The following is an 18,856-nucleotide window of genomic DNA, read 5'->3' on the forward strand; positions in this document are numbered from 1 at the left end:
CAACTACTGAAGCCCGCGCACCTAGAGCCCATGCTCTGCAACAAGAGAAGCCACCACAATGAGAAGCCCGCGCACAACAACGAACAGTAGCCCCCGCTCACCACAACTAGAGAAAGCCCGTGTGCGGCAACGAAGACCCAACACAGCCAAAAATAAATAAATAAATAAATAAATTTATTTAAAAAAAGAGAGAGCTAGATTATACTCAAGAGATTACATGATAAAGAGAGTTCCGTCCGAGCAGTCTTAAGAAAGAGGCCCAGAGGCAGCTGAGCCGGCCTGCCAGACTCGCTCCTCACCTGCTCACCCTGTCTCGCCCAGGCTTTCTCGGCCGCAGCACTGCCAACATTTGGACCCAATGATTCTTTGTAGTGAGGGGCTGCCCTGGGCATCGTAGAGATTTAGCGGCATCACCGGCCCCCACCCGCTAGATGCCTGCAGCACCTTGTGCAGAACAGAGTTAACACAGCCTGACGGCTCTCTTTTTCGAAAGGCTGGCCCTTGGCTGGTGCATGGAACTTCGATTTGGGGGGAGAACTATAAGAATGGCTCACTGGGCCCAAACTGTACAAACAACAGGGTTTATGCTGAACACCGGCTTTCCTTCTGGGAGCCTGGAATTACGCACAGCACGTGCCACGCAGAGACTGCCCATGTGATCCGTTCCCAAAAAAACCCTGGGCACTGAATCTCTAACGAGCTTAGCTGGTGGGCAGCATTTCACACATGGTTGTCACAACTTGGTGCTGGGGGAAGTAAGCCCCTCCTGTGTGATGCCGAGGGGAGAGCACCCTTGGAAGCTTGCCCCTGGTTTCCCTGGACTTCACCCCATGTGCCTTTGCTCTCTGGGGACTGTGATTTACATCCCTTTGCTGTAATAAACCAGAGCCACGAGTATGACTACACACTGAGTCCTGTGGGTCCTCCTGCAAATCGTCAAAATTGGAGGTGGTCTTGGGGACCACTGACACACCCCCTCAGTCACAACAGTCAAAAATGGCTCCACAGATTGCCAAATGTCCCCGTGGAGGGGCAAAATCAACCTCCCTCCCCTGCTGAGAACCACCAGCCTGGGCACACTTGGGCCAAATAGGCCTGCAATAAAAGTTTGATTTGAACTGAAGTGAACAGAACTAAATTGAATTAAATAATCTCCAGAACAACAAGAAAAGAAAAGGGAAAAGAAACAAGGTTTTAAAAAGAAAAAACGTTTAAAATCACACAATTGATTTCAAGTAAATGCTCACAGAAGCAGCAAGCAGAGGAGTAAGCCTTTCTTCAATTTCAAGTGACTTTTCTCTATTCACTAGAGTTATTCAAAGCTAGTGCCACATAAATATGCCAAATTCAGATCCCAGGTACATGAGAGAAACCTGTACTGCCCCAAAGGGTACCAGCTGGGCTCACACGGATCACCCTTTCTCAACTTATGGAAATCCAGCCTCAAAACACGGCATTGAACTATATCAGTTCCTCCAGTCTACAAATTCTCTATAGATTTATTTTTGTGCTTTCATCTTGATGATGATCAAAAAAATTAGTATAGGCAAATCTTTGCTCATATTTAATGATGTATACTACTAAAAAATTTTCAATGTCCAAGCTTGTATTTGATGGGCTAATGAGAGGAGAAGGAAGACTTAAAATGTAAATAATGCAAAGCAAGTACACAAGGGTAAAATCTAAGTGATGGGTATACAGGTGTTCACCATAAAATTCTTTTAACTTTGCTGTCTGCTTGAAGATTTTCATAAAAATTTTGGGGAAAAAATACAAATCATGCATCTGTACCAGATGAAGATAATAACGTCAGTATATTATAACAATATACTACATAAAGGGAAGCTTCCTAGTGGTTCAAACAGAAAAAGTGGCAGGAAGAAGTACATCATCACCCAGCATGCAAAGTACAGGCATGCTAAATGCAGAAGTCCCATAATTAACGCCATATTCACCTTGAGAGATGCAATTCAGTTTTAAAGAAAAAGCCTCAGCTGTGACATTATGTTAATCTGACTGTTATTAGTTTTGTAGATTTGTCTGTATTTAATTTGTAAATTTGTTTTAGTTTTGTAGTTGTCTAAGTACAAAGCAGCTTAGATTTTTTTTTTATTTGTACTTATTCAAGTTGCCCTACTTAAAAAAGCAATTAAAATGCAAGGGATCTTGAATAGCCAAAAACAAACAAAAATTAAACCCCTGAAAAAGAAGAACAAAGTTGGAGGACTTACATTTACCACTTACTACAAAACTGCAGCAATCAAGACAGTGTGGTAGTGGCATTAGGACAGACATATAGACCAATGGAATACAATTGAGACTTCAGAAATAAACCCATATATCTACAGCCAGCTGATTTTCAACAAGGGTGCCAAGATCATTCAATGGGAAAAGAACAGTCTTTTCAACAAGTATGGATAAGACAACTGGATATCCACAAGGAAAAGAATGAGGGTGGACCCCTACCTCATACCATATACAAAAATTAACTCAAAATAGATCAAAAACCAAAATGTAAGAGCTAAAACTATAAAATGCTTACTAGAAAACACAGGTGCAAATCTTTGTGGCCTTGATTAGACAACGGTTTCTCAAGTATGTCACCAAAAATGCAAGCAACCAAAGGAAAAATAGAAGCTTCATCCAAATTAGGAGCTTTTGTGTATCAAAGGACACTATCAAAAAAGTGAAAAGACAACCTACAGAATGGGAGAAAACATCTGCAAATCATATATCTAATAAGGATCTAGTATCCAAAATGTACAAGAATTCTTACAACTCAACAATAAAAACACAACCCAATTTGAAAATGGGCAAATCATTTGAATAGACATTTCTCCAAACACAGTACATAAATTTTCATAGCCAATAAGAACATGGAAAGGTACTCAGCATTATTAATTAGAGAAATGCAAATCAAAACCACAATGATACCTCTTCACATCTGCTGGGATGGCTAGAAGAAAAGACAGGTAATAACAAGTCTTGGCAAGGTTGTGGAGATATTGGAACCCTCCCTCATACCTTGCTGGTGGGAATGTAAAATGGTACAGCTGCTTCAGAAAACATTCTGGCAGCTCCTCAAAAAGTTAAACATAGAGTGAACATATGACCCGGCAATTCCACTCCTCAGTATATACCCGAGAAGTGAAAACATACGTTTACATAAAAGCTTGTACATGAATGTTCATAGCAGTATTATTCACAATGGCTAAAAAATGGAAATAACCCAAATGTCCCTCAACTGAAGAATGGATAAACAAATGTGGTATATCCATATGATGAAATATTAAGTCAAAAAAGGAATGAAGTATTGGTTCTATTCTACAAAATGGATAAACCTTGAAATCACTATGCTAAGTGAAAGGAGGCATACACAAAAAGTCACATATTGTATGACTACATTTATATAAAATGTCCAGAATAGGCAAATCCATAGAGACAGAAGGCGAATTGGTGGTTGTTGCTAGGAACAGGGGGCGTGAAGTTTGGGGGCAGGGATAGAGTGACTGCTGGAAGGCAGTGGGTTTATTTTGGGGATGCTGTAAACGTTCTGGAATTAGACAGCAGTGATTAGACGACAGTTGTACCAGTTTGTGAATATACCAGAAAACACTGAATTGTACACTTTGAGTGACTTTTATGGAATATGAATTATATCTCAATTGAAAAATAATAAAATAAATTAAGTCAACTCTGGGAGTCTACTAACAGAGGAAAATCCACAAAGATGATCTAAGCAGCAAGTTCATGAACCATTCATTCTTTTTTTTTGCACTTGCCTAATGGTAGAGAAAAAAATATTTCAAGCTCTCCTGGGCTTTATACATTGTCTATAAAAAGTTGCTATGCCTAAAGGAAGTTCCAGAATTTGGTTCTGGGTCACACGGGGACACATATACAGGAGTGAAATGTCTTCTCTTTGGGAAAGTTCCCTTACTTCTCAAAGAACCCATAAAGGCTTCTAAGGGGAAGTTTGGGATGCTTCAATAATGGTTCTAATGTTCTGTGAGCAAACTATTTCCTTGAGACTCATTTCTGACACCAAATGCTATGTGTGAGTTTGTAGATCTCAACCAGCACGTATAACATTTCTGGTGTGGCAATGTACAAATCAGTCACCTTCATATTATACATGAGCACTTGTCACAAAAGCAAAGGATACTATTATCATCTTGTTTGTTTAAAGCTCACTGATATGCTCATCATGAATTAGCACAATTTTTAAACAGGCTACAGGAAAAAAAAAAAAAAAAGAATTAGATAAAATACCCTGCACATCCATACCATTAGCCCTTCTCATTTCCTCCCTCACATATCAGAAATATGACCCAATTATGTGCCAGGCACGGGGGACATGGCAGTTCAAAACAAGACCTGGCTGAAGCTTACAAAACCAAAGATCCAAAACAGATAAGGTTTAAGCAAGTCGTTACAAGGGCATAATGAGGGTAACTAGGAGGAGTGCCATTCCAGGGGCCAGAAAGTGCCCCCTGACTAAGTGGTATTCAAGTTGAAACCTACAGGACAAGCAGGTCATTAGTCTGATGAAAATGAGGAAAAGGATTTCCAGACAATGGAGAGTGTTTACAGTCCAGAAAAACTGAGAGAGCAAAGCTTATTCTAAGAACTAAAAAAAAAAAATCTAGAGATGGAGACAGTGGTCATGTAGTCGAGGGTCTTGAAAGACATTTTAAGGAGTCTGGGCTTCCCAAGAACAATGTGATGCCAACAATCAAACTGGAGAACAGCGAGACCAGAGGCAGAAGACCAAAGAGGAAGCCGTTTCAGCAATCCAAAGGAAGGACGACAGTCACCTGGTGTAGGGTGGGTGCAGAGAGACGGAGAGGTAGACAGATCCAGAAAATATTGAATACTTAGGATGTAGAATCAATAGGACTTCTTATTCTGATACAGGAAGTAAGGGAGAGGAAAGAATCGACGACACCACATAGATTTCTGATTTGGGAAGCCTGGTAGACAGCACTGAAAACTGACTGAGACAGAGAGAGAACTGAAGGATCAGTAAGGTTGGGGTGAGGCAGGGAAATGGTAGACTCAAAGACCCTGGCCTGTAATCGATGCTTTGGCTCTCGCCGGCATCTCCCAGTACACCGTGTTGTGCCGAATGCTCCTCACCCTGGTCCTTTCTCTGGAAGGTCCACCTCGGCTGACAGCGGACTATAGACAGGAATGCTGACATCGTAGCCTTGCCGGTAAGTCCATGTAGAAAAGCCACCACCAGCCAACAGAGCCCTGAAAGCAAAGGATTTTGTCAAATGATGAGAAAGAGAGAAGGTCTTCATTCTGATAAGCTCTGTGGAAAGGGGTAATTGAATATTCATAACAATATCAACCACAGCTAATGTTTACCAAGTCCGTTTTCTATAAAGACACTGTGCTAAATGTTGTACCATCACACCTCCTGGACATTAGCTGCATCCTATTCCTGAGTCACCACCCTTCCTCTGGGGTCCTAAGTAGTCTTTCCCTACTTTCCATGTTTTAAAATACATCACAGCCAGGAGGACTGCCTTTGAACAGCCCCTCTGCCACCTCATTCAGATCCCATTCACCTCTCCCAAAAGTCATACCCAAGTCTTAAACACACTTACAATAACAGCAATAATAATAGGTCTGTACAGGACAACTGGCTGGGGAAGTCACTTACCAACCCCACTGACTGGAATCTCAGGGGACAATGGACAAAGAAAGCAGTGGTGACAGCAAAGTATCACATCTCATGCTTCCTACACCCCAGCCTCTCTCCAATTCCCGCCCCGAGCAGTTCTTTCCACTGTCGTCCCAGAGCTAGGTGTGCGTCATGTAACCTCTACCAGCTCTCACCATCCATTTCAGCTACTCAGTCTTATTAACCCAATTCCGTCTACAGGAAGCAGAATCCAGAACTGGACCTTTAGTGCTTCTCTTGCAGTCTGTATGCACGAGCTTTTATTCTCCTTAGTTAGAAAGCCAAGAAGACTCTGTTTTAATTGGATCCAGCAAGTAGTACAATGACACTTCATCAGAAAGGAAGCAGGTGTATATCACACCAACTTTCACGGTTATTCTGTCCCTGGGGCTGCAAACCCATCAAATCACTTACTGGGGCAGAGTGATGCCAGTTCCATGCACTGCACAGTCTGAGCCAAAGTGTATGAACTGAAAAGTCACATTTTGTGCCATCTTGATTGCTACCAATCCCCTCCCTGCCCTGATGACAGCCTACGTTCCCTTCTAACGTGACCAGTTTAAGTTCAAAGATTTTCAAACCACCCCTGGAAATCCCAATCTGTTTGTTTAAGCTTTAGGAAACCAAGAATTGGTCAGGGAGGTAACGTGCAGGCTAAAAACCTCTCCAGCTGCCAATACACTATGTAAGACTCAATGACTAGCCTTCGTATCAACATACGGTCTTATTTTTCTTGACTGGCATTCAGCAATGAATCTGTCCAACGTGAATTTGGGTGGGTTCCATGACCACGATGGCAAGCAGACTGCATGGGTCCCCACAACCTATGTGCAGAGAAGCAAACACTGATCCAACACACAGGCACCAAGCAGCCCAGGTAAGCCAGGGTAGTGGGTGATGAGGTAATTACACCCACACCCCAGAGGACAGGCGCATGTGTATGTGGTGAGAAAGGAAGCAGGTGTACATGACGCCAACTTTTACTGTTATTCTGTCGCTGGAGCCCCAGGGGTAAGGGAGGGGGTTAAGCACTGGTAGGAGGAAAGCATGCAACCCGAAGCATGTCTCCTGCCACAGATCACACATGTGCAATCTGGTGTGTGATCTCAGGAAGAGTCGCCACTGCAATTAGTCAAACAAGCCTCACACCGGCCCTGCTGCTGACAAGACTTCAACTCGAAGTCACTGCGTCCTCTTCTGCCAAGCTTTCCCTAACATTATAATGGAGAAAAAATTGTAAGCCTCCCTTGTTTTACAGAACACGTGTTTTACATTGACTGAAAAGTAAATTTCTGAGAAGCACATTCTGTTTTCCCATTATGTATCCCCAAATCAGAGATCCGTTCCAAAGCCGCAAGAGACTGAATACAAACCGTGCAGCTAAGAAAGCATTACTATGATGACCACACTCACACCAGGCCAGGTGTTCTGTCACTGGAAGTGTCACCAGCATCTTCAGCACTTTCCGGGACTTCCTGACTCGGGGACATCACCGACCCTCCTCCTCTCAGCCTGGCCTCGTGGACTCAGCATCCCTACCCTGGGTCTTTCCCAGACGCTCTCACAGCTTGCCTCCTCCCATGTGAGTATTCACAGAGCCTGAACACAGTTCGTCTGCAAGTGTATCTTTTGCTTCCTTTTAATCAGGCCTGCAAATTCCTCAAATATAAAGCTTCACGTTTTAGGTTTTGCAAAAAAAGAAACTGACCAATTCTATTGATTATCCTTATTTGTTTACTGATGCAAACTATAAAAAAAAAAAAAAAATTACGAGACAAGTACATTTGAGCAATGGCTAGATATTTGGTGAATATCTGGTGATATTAAAGAACTACTGTTAATTTTTTTAGGTATGATAATAGTACTGTAGTTATATTTTTTAAAAAGCTCTTATGTAGAGCCTCAAATGAAATGTTTACAGATGTAATGATATAACATCTGGGATTTGCTTCTAGATAATCTAGTGGGGAGTAGGTAGGAATACAGATAAATCAAGTTGACAATATCAAAGCTGGACAGTGGGTATGTGGGGCTCACTGAACTAGTTTCTCTTCTTTTATATAAGTTTAAAAGTTTCCGTAAGAAGTTTAAATAAATATACACCCATACGAAAGCAGAAATTTGTGAGAGATACGTGCAAAGAAAGGATAACAAAAATCTAAGGTAGTAATAAAATTACAGAATGTGTCTGAGAAAACAAAGATCAGTAAAGTCAGACATTGAAGAGGTATAATTTGCTGTCATTTGAGTTAAAATAAAATGGGTATGTGAATATATATATGTGTGTTTGACTATAAATCCATTGAATAAAGACTCGAAAAACACACAATGCTTGATAACAGTGATTACCTCTCAGTAAGACAGTAAAAAGAGAGGAGGATTTGAAAGCATACTTTTACATTTTACTCTTTGTACCCTTGCATATTGTTCCAATCTTGTACCAAGAAGGTATATGTGTGTCATGCACAGGATTTTTAAAATCTGAAAGAGAAAAACAGATCCAAACAGCATAAAAGATGTATTTTCTGAGCTGACATTTGCTTCAGTCCTGGTCCTTGCATTTCCCTGAGTCAAGTAATTCTTAAATAATCACACCTAGGACTTTAGATTTCAGGGGGATCTTAGGAACAGTCTAATCTAGCCTGTCTGTTTTCTAATTTCTGAATAATCAGATGTGCAGCTCCTGCTAAAACCATTCTTCACTCCTGGTACTTGCCCCCTCTGAATCCAGAAGCAAGGACAAAGGATAAGAAAAATTAACAAACAAATCTACTATCCTTACCCCAACCAGAAGACCACCTAGGCTTCAAAATGATATTTCCCACATGGAAAGATAAAGGAGGACTATACGATGATTCGTTACTTGCTACAGGATTGCCTATAATCACTTACAAAAAATACATGCACAGGGAAAACGATTTAACCTTCCTGATCCTTAACACCTAAGTACCAGCAAGAACTTAAACTCTCTCCTGATTACTTGACACTTTGCTGCAGAGAAATGAAACCCCTTTTAACGTGTGCACTTGATAAAAATAAAATCCTTCTCCCATGCAGATACATATACCAAAATGTCAGCAAAAGTGAAATGTCCCAAACAGAAATAAGCCCTTCTCAAAACAAACCCAGAACAGCAGGTGAAGACATCGCACTCCTCACAGCTCTTTCCCTTCCCTTCGCTATCCTCTAAAGTATTTCACTTACCCAGAACAACCAAATGCATAAAACAGTAGCCCACTCAGGAACACTGAGGCTGAGAGCCAAATCAGGGATCACCTTGTGTTTAGCTGGTTTCTACAGAATTTGTGTGGCCTGACTGCCCTCTGTCGTCCAAAATGGTTTCTACACCAAAGTTGAGGAATGGTCCTTGGGTGTGTCTTTTCTAGTGATAATTGTATTTCCAGACAGAAACTCAACACTGACTCTAGATAATCACTTAAAGCAAAGAGGGCTTAGATTTAATCTTCTGGGGAAAAGCAGTACTAAGTGTAGATTTTCGTAAGTGACAATGCTGGCCTCCCACAGCTGGCCTCACCTTTTTCAGTAACAATGATTTTTTAAGAGTTAAACATCAACTGTAATAAAGTTGGTTATAAATGAGTTCATATATGAACTTACAATAATCCTCTACCTTGAGTATTGCCCCAGACCCTCATGTTGGGCCCAAACTTTCTGCTCTCTTCAGAGCCTTGAACCCAGTGATAGGAGAGGAACCTTAAGCGGCACCTCCCTCCTGAGTTTTCCAGGAAGTGGTGCAGTCAATGCACAAAAGGGCCAATACACAGTAAGCGAGCTCCAACTGCAATCGTGCTGTCATGGCCGCCCCACACCGCATCTGCCTGTTTGGAAGTTTTATTAGGAAAGAAGGAAAGAAGCCCACTGATTGAAACAACAGAGAGTAAATGGTACTCAGAGTGCCCTCATTCCCCGACGTTACAGGCTCCAATTACACATCCACGCCCTCTCCCCTCAGTAGCTGCGACTCTACTTCTGGCAAATGCTCCCAAATGCGGAGAAAGCTGACACAAGCCAGTGATGAACCAGGCCCTGTGGGGGTTGGAGGAGAAGTTATGCTCAGGAGAGCACAACCCAGACTAAGAAGACAAGACAAACTTTTAAGATGCCCCGCTGGAACCTAAGCTCCAACTGGTTTCCCCCAACAGACTTAGGCAGGTCTGATGCTTCTAGGTCTTGAGGAGGAAAAGGCCTAGGACAATTCTCCACTTTAACAAACAATTCTGGTTACAAAGTATGTCCCAGTGGGCTTAGAAATATGATTTCACATGAACGAAAGGGTCTTGCATTTACTTAATCCTCAGAACCCTATCACGGGGACAGCCCCAAATATACCTACCTGTCTCTGGGGACATCCAGGGCCGTGTTATAATCTGGGGGACCTCCAGGCAACATGTTGAACAGGAGGTGATTGGTTCCTCGATCCCACCTATTAAGAAATTACACATGTAGGAGAATTCACACATCAACTATGAAGAAACAAAGACAAGTCAGTTTCTGGACGACAAGTAGTCTCCCCAGCCCATAACAGGGCCTCTTCTCAGGAGTGCCTGGAGATTCCAACAGCGCATCAGGCACTGGCCTGGCTCCTTCAAAGGAAAGCTGGGGGATGTGCACTCCAAGCTTGTCCACTACAGAACTGCTTATGCTAATGAAAACCTGAACGCTACCCGAGTGTTCACCATTGGGTTACAGAAACAAAAAATAAATAAAATACAGAAGGCCGGTTAAATACATTAGGGAACATGTGCAAAATGGAATACTATAGAGCCCTTAAAATCATGTAGAACCGACTGATGAAGATGAAATTATCTGGAAATACATTCATGATAAATGAAGGGAAAAAGGCAGCAAGAGAACGTGTTTTGCCGTGTGATCCCATTCTGGACAAAAAATGTTATATACACATGCATATGTATATATACTTTATAAAAAAATGTATACATACATGCCTATGTATATGTTTTATACAAAAATGACTGAAAAGTAACAGCAAAATATTAATGATTATCTCTTAGAGGCAGGCTTATGGAATGAACCTTACTTTCTTCTTTTTGCTCACCTGTATTTTCAGACTTCTTATAGTGAATGTATATTATGTGAGTAATAAAGAAGGGAAAAAAGTGCTTAAATTTAAAAGGAAAAGCATGGGAAGCATCCTTAGCTTCTAAACGTTAAGAGGCTGGGAACCCACAGCAGTGGCACGGGAGGGTGGTACGGAGGCCAGGTGCCCAAAGCACCGGTCCTCCTACGGGTCAGTCGCTCATCCACTCACCCCCATATGAGATAAGAGACAAGCAGCCAGCCGGACACCAGCTCAAGAGAACCACTGGCTCTGCCCCTCCTTCCCTCTAGCTCCTGGAAGACCTGCTATGATACCTGGAGAGCTGGGCCAGCGCCTGCGCCGTCTCCTTCACGCGGAGCGCGTTCTGGTTGAGCAGGTCGATGGACGGGATGAACAGGCAGGCCCGGGTGATGTCCTCGGTGTAGTAGTCGCTGTCTGAGATGGCCGTGAGCAGCTCGTTGTACTCCTGGGAGATGGTGCTGCTCACTGGGACACCCGCATCATCCACATACTTTTTCAGAGAGTAAATGTACACCTTGATCTTGTTCTTGGGGTTGAAGCCACAGCGGTAGACGTCGAAACATGTGTGCATTCTGCAGCTGAGGTCGCCACGCTCGGGGACGGGGCTGTCGGCCGGCAGCCGGACCACCGGCACGTCGCGGATGCTGCGCTTCTGCACGCTCCAGTCGCTCGAGGACTCGATGGAGTGCGGCCAGAACTGAAACATGCCCGTGGCGATGAGGCCCAGCAGGACGATGGAGAAGAGGGTGATGTAGTAGATGCGGTGCTTGGTCTTCATTCTCGGGATGAGGGCAGGACCCCGGATGTTGTACTTGACCGAGGCACACATAATGACCCAGAGAGCCTCTTCCTCACACTCCTGGTTACCAGGGGAGAAGAGAGAAAAATGAAGTTTTTAAGGTGGCAGATGACACTTGAAAGGACTGTTCAACTTTGAATCTACCTCTTTCCCTTAAGTGGTCTGATGAAATAATGAAAAGGGATTTTTGACCTGTCCTATAAATAAATAAATAAATGTGTACATATGAGAATATGCTATATATTTAATATTTAATATTACATACTTAATATAAATACTGTTAACATAATGTAGAAATATTACTATATTCTATAAATATATATTCTCTGAAAGCATAAGCTGGTAAATGCGTGGGACCTAGGAAGAGGGGTACTGACCAAGCAAGAAAAATCAAAAGTGGAATAGCTGAAGACAGTTGTTTTATTTTGCTTTCAAATAATTGCCTAACATAAACTGATGCTTCATCTGGACAAACTGATGTTTCGTTCATTATACTAAAGCCTGTTTTCATTCATTCATTCATTCATTCAACCCTCATAGAGGACCTAAACAAAGAAGAAAGTGAAAACCTACCTTAGAGGAATTTATATGCTAATGAGACACAAAACTGTAACAAAATGTGGAATGTAAAAACACCACTAATATCAAGAAAAGGCCAAGGGGTACTAGAGAAGATTAATCTTTAAATAAAATATATATTGATGTTTTATAATAAAGGGATAGTTGACACATTTAGATGGAAGAGAGAAATGAAGAAACAGGGAAGGAGGAAAGGAGAGGTGGAGGGAGGAAAAGAAAGGCCAATGGGGTAGATCCATTTCTAAAGATTGATGCCAACAATTCTTCCCACTGGTGAAGGTGCACGCCACTTGTCCAATCAAAAGGTGGAATCTCTTTCCCTTCCCCCTGAATTCGGGCTAGCCCTGTGACTTGTCTGACCAAAAGAACGTGGCAGAAGTGAGATTCTGGGGCTTCTGAGTCCAAGACTTAAGAGACTCTGTAGCCGATGGAAGCCAGCTGCCACGTTATAAGGAAGCTGAGCTCCCAGCTTGGGGCAACCTCAGGAAGACCCCAGGGGAAACTATGTGGAGCAAACATGAACCAGCCCCACCAAGCTCTGTAGAGATGGCAGAATGCTGAGCAAATACATGATTGCTGTTGCTGTGGTTGTTTGTAAGTTGTGAGGTGGTTTGTTATGTAGCAATAGATAAATGAAAGAGCCAATAAGCATCATTGACAGATATACAGAAAATCCTTAGTCCTCAGCTGAAAATGCAGAGTTCCCCTGCAGACCACAAATTAAGATCCTTACCGAACAAGCCCCCGACACCTGATGCCTAGCTACCGTGTGGGGAGGGTAAAGCCTTGAGTGTGACTGCATCATCTGGCAGAGACATGTTACGGCAACAAGAGACTTTAGGACTTCAGCATTCCACATGTCAAAATCCCAATCTTCAAAATGGCCTCATTCAGAAAAGCTATTAATATAAAGGGAAATAACGGAAAAGCTCATAGACCATCTTAAGGTTTATCAACCATTTTCACTATGGCTAAACGGAGTTCTCCCCAGTCATGCCCACACTGTAAGACTGCTTCCTTCCTAGCCAGCAGGGTCTCGTCAAGCCTTGAATGTTGCAATCATTATCAGCTTTTTGGGTAAAATGTGCTGAATGGTCATGAATGATTTCAACTTGTATCTCTCTGAGACCATGATCTGGAACATATCAAGAAATGTGCTTGTCATGGACTAATGTATGAAAGTTCATACATTTTAAGCTTAAAGATTATCATCTTTGGGGTATATACATTAGCCATTCAATATATACTAATGGATTCCATGACAGAAATGCAGGCACAAGAGCTATTTCACTTTTTCTGTCATTCTAACGATGAACAGGATGTTCCTAGCCTGCCCCCAACCCCTACTTACCACCAGGTCCACCCTATCCGTTTCCTTCCCTCCATGTATCCCTCCTGGAGCTAGAAAAGAGGAGGTCTTGGGACAAATGCACGCAAGGAACTGCACTCTTCATATACCCCATGTCAGAACTGCCCAACAGGCTCTCAAGGTGTACCTATATCCTGAATCAGTGGTTCTCAAACACCCAAATGCTAAGAATCACACAGGGAGAGCTTGTTAAAACACAGAGTCTTTGGCCCCAGCACTGGAGGGTTGTATTAGTAGGTCTAAAATAAGGTCACAGAATCTGTCGATTTAGCAAGCTCCTTGCATGTTTATTTTATGCAGCTAGGTTTGAAATTTTCACTAATGTTAGACAAACTACCTTTTAACACAGTAGCTTTTTTCTTTTTTAATTTATTTTATTTATTTATTTTTGGCTGTGTTGGGTCTTTGTTGCTGCACGCGGACTTTCTCTAGTTGCGGCGAGCAGGGGCTACTCTTCATTGCAGTGCGGTGGCTTCTCTTGTTGCAGAGCACGGGCTCTAGGCGTGTGGGCTTCAGTTGTTGTGGCATGCAGGCTCAGTAGCTGTGGCACACGGGATTAGCTGCTCCACAGCATGTGCCATCTTCCCAGACCAGGGCTCGAACCCGTGTCCCTGCATTGGCAGGCGGATTCTTAACCACTGCGCCACCAGGGCACAGTAGCTTTTAAACCTTTTTTTTTTTTTTTCAAACTAAAACCTATAAGACAACATTTTATATTATGACCCAATACAGACATAGATGTGTATGTATAATATCTGAAATAAAACAAATATTTCACAAAACACTGTTTTCACAAAACAGTGTTTAACCTTAGTACGTAGTATTAGCCACAGAACATGTGACGAACACTGTGTTCTTCTATTAGCCTATTGCTTTTTAAAATACTGGCCATAACCTACTAGGGCAATAATCCACAAAGGTAGTATCCACATATGAGCTTTACAATTTTCATGAGCTCCAGATTATGAAAAAAGACATTACCACAACAAAATAAATCCAAAGATAATAGAAGGAATTAAGTAATAAATAAAAGCACAGAAATTAATTAATTAAAAACCAAATAGGATCAACAAAACTAAACTTCTTTTAAAAAAGACTAAAGAAATTGACACTTGACATAATTCTGGTAAGATTAATCAAGATAAAGAGAAAATAAAGAACAAATAAATACCTAGAATGAAAAGGGGCCCATAACTCTAAATACTACATGTATTTAAAAGATGAGATGGTATCAATGAACTTATGCCAAAATATTTGAAAATTAAATGAAATGGAGAAATTCTTTAAAAATATACCTTATTAAAACAGTCTCAATGAGAAATAGCAAACCTGGAAAGCTCTATAACATTAAAGAAACTGAATCGAAAGTTTAAAAAATCTTCCTATAAAGAAAATTCCAGATCCAAAAGATTTTCCAAGTTCTACCAAATAGTCAAGAAACAATAATTCCAATTTTACACAAATTATCCCAAAGTTCGGAAAAAAGAAGAAACATTTCCTGACCTACTTTAGGAGGCTAGTATAACACTAATACCAAAAATCTTAGACCAGTGATTCTCAAAATACAGTCTGGGGGCTCCAGGGGGTCCCCAAGACCCTTTCAAAGGATCTGAACTATTTTTTATAATAACGCTGACATTATTTTTTCACCTTCATTTGCCAGAGGCTACATGATGTGTGATAATGCAAAGACTGAAGGCAGAAGTAGACACAAAAATCCAGCTGTCTGTTAAGTTTTTCCAAACATAATGAAATATATCAACTTCACAGATTCAAGATGCTCAACTCCAAGTACAATATATACAAAAAAAAAACCAAAAACAAGACAAAAACCAACTAGATATGTCAAAGTAAAACCACTAAAAAGAAAGCCAAAGAAAAATATTAAAAGCAGCCAGAGGGGAGGAAATCTATTCAAGGCAGATTAAAGAGCTATATGTAACAGGCAACACTGTAAGATATTTAGAACACAAAAGAGAATATCTGTGAATTCCAGGCAGAGGATGATTTCCAAAATAAAATGCAAAAAATGCAAATCACAAAAAGATAAAATAATAAATTCAGTGTTACAATTAAGAATTTTTATTCATCAAAAGACATCATAAGGAAGTAAAAAGACAAGCTATAAACTAGAAGATATTCGCAATACATGTAACCGATAAGGACTAACTAGCAACCAGAATAAAGAGCTCCTACAAAGTAATAAGAAACAAACAAAAAAGCCAAAACAGACAAAAAAACAGAGAACTAAAGACTTAAACAAGAATGTCACAGAAGTGGCAACAAAATGGCACGTAAACATCTGACAAGATGTTTAGTCTAATTAATGGACAGGAAAAGTATGGCAGTAAAACAACAAGACATCTTCTACCCACCAGCATGGCAGAATGTCGGCATCAAACACCACCAAGTGCTGGTGGTGACCTGGAGCCACAGGAACTCCAAGAGCAGGAGCATGACCTGGCTCCACAGTCCCAAGGGGGCATCGGGGGGGCTGGAAAGAAGAGAGGCTGACACCCACTATGTTAGACTCCTAGGCATCACATTTTGCTTCCTACCTGTCACAGTTTGAGTCCCCCCGTAATTAACCCCCCAAAAAAGAACCAGAGACAAGGATGGGGGTGCAGGTAGTTGTACGTGGGAGCTAGAGAACAGAGCAAGAAGACAGACAGGGAACCGGGGAAAGCCAGTAGGAGTGTGTTATTAAGCTGGGTAACAGGGGCTCTTTAGGAACCCTCTGAAGAACCAGGCAGACTACACCATGTCCCTCAGAAGGAGGACAGGCCAGGTCATTTATCTGCAAACTCCTACCCACCATTGCTTGCAGGTTGCCTGGTATTATTATCAGCTCTGACCCTGTACTTAACAGCCCTCAGAAGGTCTGGATATTCTCCTTTCCTCGAGGTACCACAAGTCTGATAAAGACCTACAGTTCCCTGGAGGAAGGACTCGGGAAACATCTGTCTATACTTTCAGGGATGTTGCAAAGTTCTTCTTCAAAGAGATCCAGCCTCCCCCTCAATCCATGGGATACAGGTCTGAGAGCTGGCATACATCTGAAAACTAGGTGATAGTGATTCTTCCACTGCAGCAGCTGACATCAGCCTTCTACTTGCCATCTGTTGATTTTTTTTTTTTTCTGGTTATACAGTGAAACAATACCCTAGTTGGCTGCCCATCTATACTGTCTATAGGAATGCCAGGCTCTATTAGCATCACAGTGGGTCCAGACACACTGGTTTTGAGTCAAGCCTCGCTGCTTATTATGGATATTGTGTCTACCTTGCCTCTGATGGTTAGTGCCACCACCTGGCTTCTGCCATTTCAGAATCCTATCATCCTCATTGATACTTGGGAACCCAGTTCCATGGTCAAATCTCATAAAGTCAATCCTGGCCTATGGAGGAGAATCAACATTGAGCTTCTCAAACGTGCTGGTCCCCTCCCTGCGGTTCCATATTACCAGAGAGAAGGGAGAACGCCCTCCTGGGAACATGGGCAGGAGATGCACCTCTGGCCTCAAGTAATAAATCTATTTCAAATCTCCACCTCCCTGAACCTTCGGACTCCTACCGTAATATTCTGCCAACATAGCTCTGGCACCTTTACCTCATTTACTCCAGACTAGGGTTTCTCAAGCTCAGAACTATTGACATTTTGGGCCAAATGATTCTTTTCTGTGGGGAGCTGCTCTGTACAATGCAGAACACTTAGTAGCATCCCTGGACTCTAATCCAGAGGAGCCAGAAGCAACCCCTAGTTGTGACAACTAAAAATACACCCAGACATCGCCAAATATCCCCTGGGGAGGCAAACTGGCCCCCAGTTGAGAACCAACGGTATCACGGTCACATCCAAGGTTCCAGGCGGCTGCCAAGCAGCACATCGGGACCAGCTTGCCCCTGCGAGGCCACGGAGTCCTGACTCAGGAGAGAACCCTCCCAAGAGTCACTCCCACCTGGCTTCACGTCCACCGCTACCCCACTTTTGGTCTGACACCCTCAAGATTCACTCCCGTGTGTTCCTCCGGTTCCTGCTGGTCCCCACGAGCCAGGTCCTGCAGCTCTTCCAGTACAACAGCTATCACCCCAGCAGCAGGGGCTGTACGTCCCCACGTAGGCAATGCTGAGATCTGAGGGCAGGGGATGGGCAATGTTGAGGAGGAGAAGCACTACCCTGCAAGGTAGCGTCAGGGAAGGAGCGCTGCTTCTCAGCAATGGAGAGAGATGCTTCTGCTGGCCCAGAGGATCTAGGAAATCTGGGAGTTCAGTCCTCAGGGCCTCCACGCAAAAGCTCCATCCTAAGACTCAGGGTCCCACTTCTTCCCTGTCATGGCCCTGACTTCAGCAGAAGCAGCCTGTCAAGGCCGTGCACTCAGCTTCCTTTGCAGTTCAGCCATAATTACAACGAAATTCTGGGCCTGATTTTCAACACAGTCTGCCCTCCAGCTGCAGGAAACGCTGCCATGGAGTTCTATCTTTCACAATGCGTCCCGAGTTGATATCTGGCTGATCTGAGCCTGATTGCACCTAAGGCCTCTAAGGAGATAACAAGAGCCAACCAACTCCACCAGCGTCATCATGACCATGGTCCACATGCTGCTCGAGCGCTAGAGTTCCTGTGCCAGCCAATGCTTTCCTTTCTGCCTGAACCTCATCCCAACCCTCCACTGGTCAGTCTGACTATTCAGGGACGCTAGAGGGCACCAGGGGTTATCAACGCCTCACCTACCCCCAGCAAAGGGGTCCTGGCTGCCACCTGAGGGTGAGCGATTCCAATCTCACAACGCTGTTCTCAGGACCTGCTTTCTAGAGCCACCTCCAGTACCAACCGCCTTAGTTTATGTTCTGCCAAACTAAAAACGGCTTGGGTGCAAGTAGCTTGCAGAAGACGAATCCAGAAAGCCAGAGGGAGGGAGTAAGGAGAGGAGTTGGAGAAGAACGGAAAGCCATGAGGGTGTATTACTGAGCTGGCTGCCATACTGAGCTGGGCAGATGGGGCTCAATCCTTCTAGGGTCCCTCTGAAAAATGCACCTGAGAACTGTCCCTTTCAAGGACATTCATCCACCGAAGCCTATCCATCCCGCGCCCGCTCACCCCCCACCCACCTGAGGGCTGTTCCCAGGGATACAAACTCACGTTTCTGAGGTTTGCCTACACTGGATAAGCGAGCGTCCACAAGTCTGTGCTGAACAGCTGAGAGAGATGGCGAGCACTTGAGGTGGCATAAAAACTCTTAATAAAAAAAGAAATGAGGGGAAAAGCCTTAAGTGAAAAAGAAACCAGCCCCTAACTAAGTCGAGCTTTAGAGACCGA

At 42.9% G+C, this 18,856-nt stretch overlaps 1 protein-coding gene across 1 annotated transcript in view; it reads right to left on the reverse strand.

The window, feature by feature from the left end:
* EXT2 (exostosin glycosyltransferase 2) overlaps positions 1-18,856 on the reverse strand; it is a gene marked incomplete at its 5' end in the record, with an annotated part of 138,142 nt that overhangs the window by 111,138 nt on the left and 8,148 nt on the right. The window contains 3 exons of the mRNA XM_082342211.1: positions 5,140-5,256; positions 10,047-10,136; positions 11,087-11,652. Coding sequence (XP_082198337.1) covers positions 5,140-5,256; positions 10,047-10,136; positions 11,087-11,652 — 773 coding nt within the window. The remainder of the gene's footprint in view (positions 1-5,139; positions 5,257-10,046; positions 10,137-11,086; positions 11,653-18,856) is intronic.

This window comes from Balaenoptera borealis (genome assembly GCF_965194805.1).
Source record: "Balaenoptera borealis genome assembly, chromosome: 11".
Taxonomy (NCBI): domain Eukaryota; kingdom Metazoa; phylum Chordata; class Mammalia; order Artiodactyla; family Balaenopteridae; genus Balaenoptera; species Balaenoptera borealis.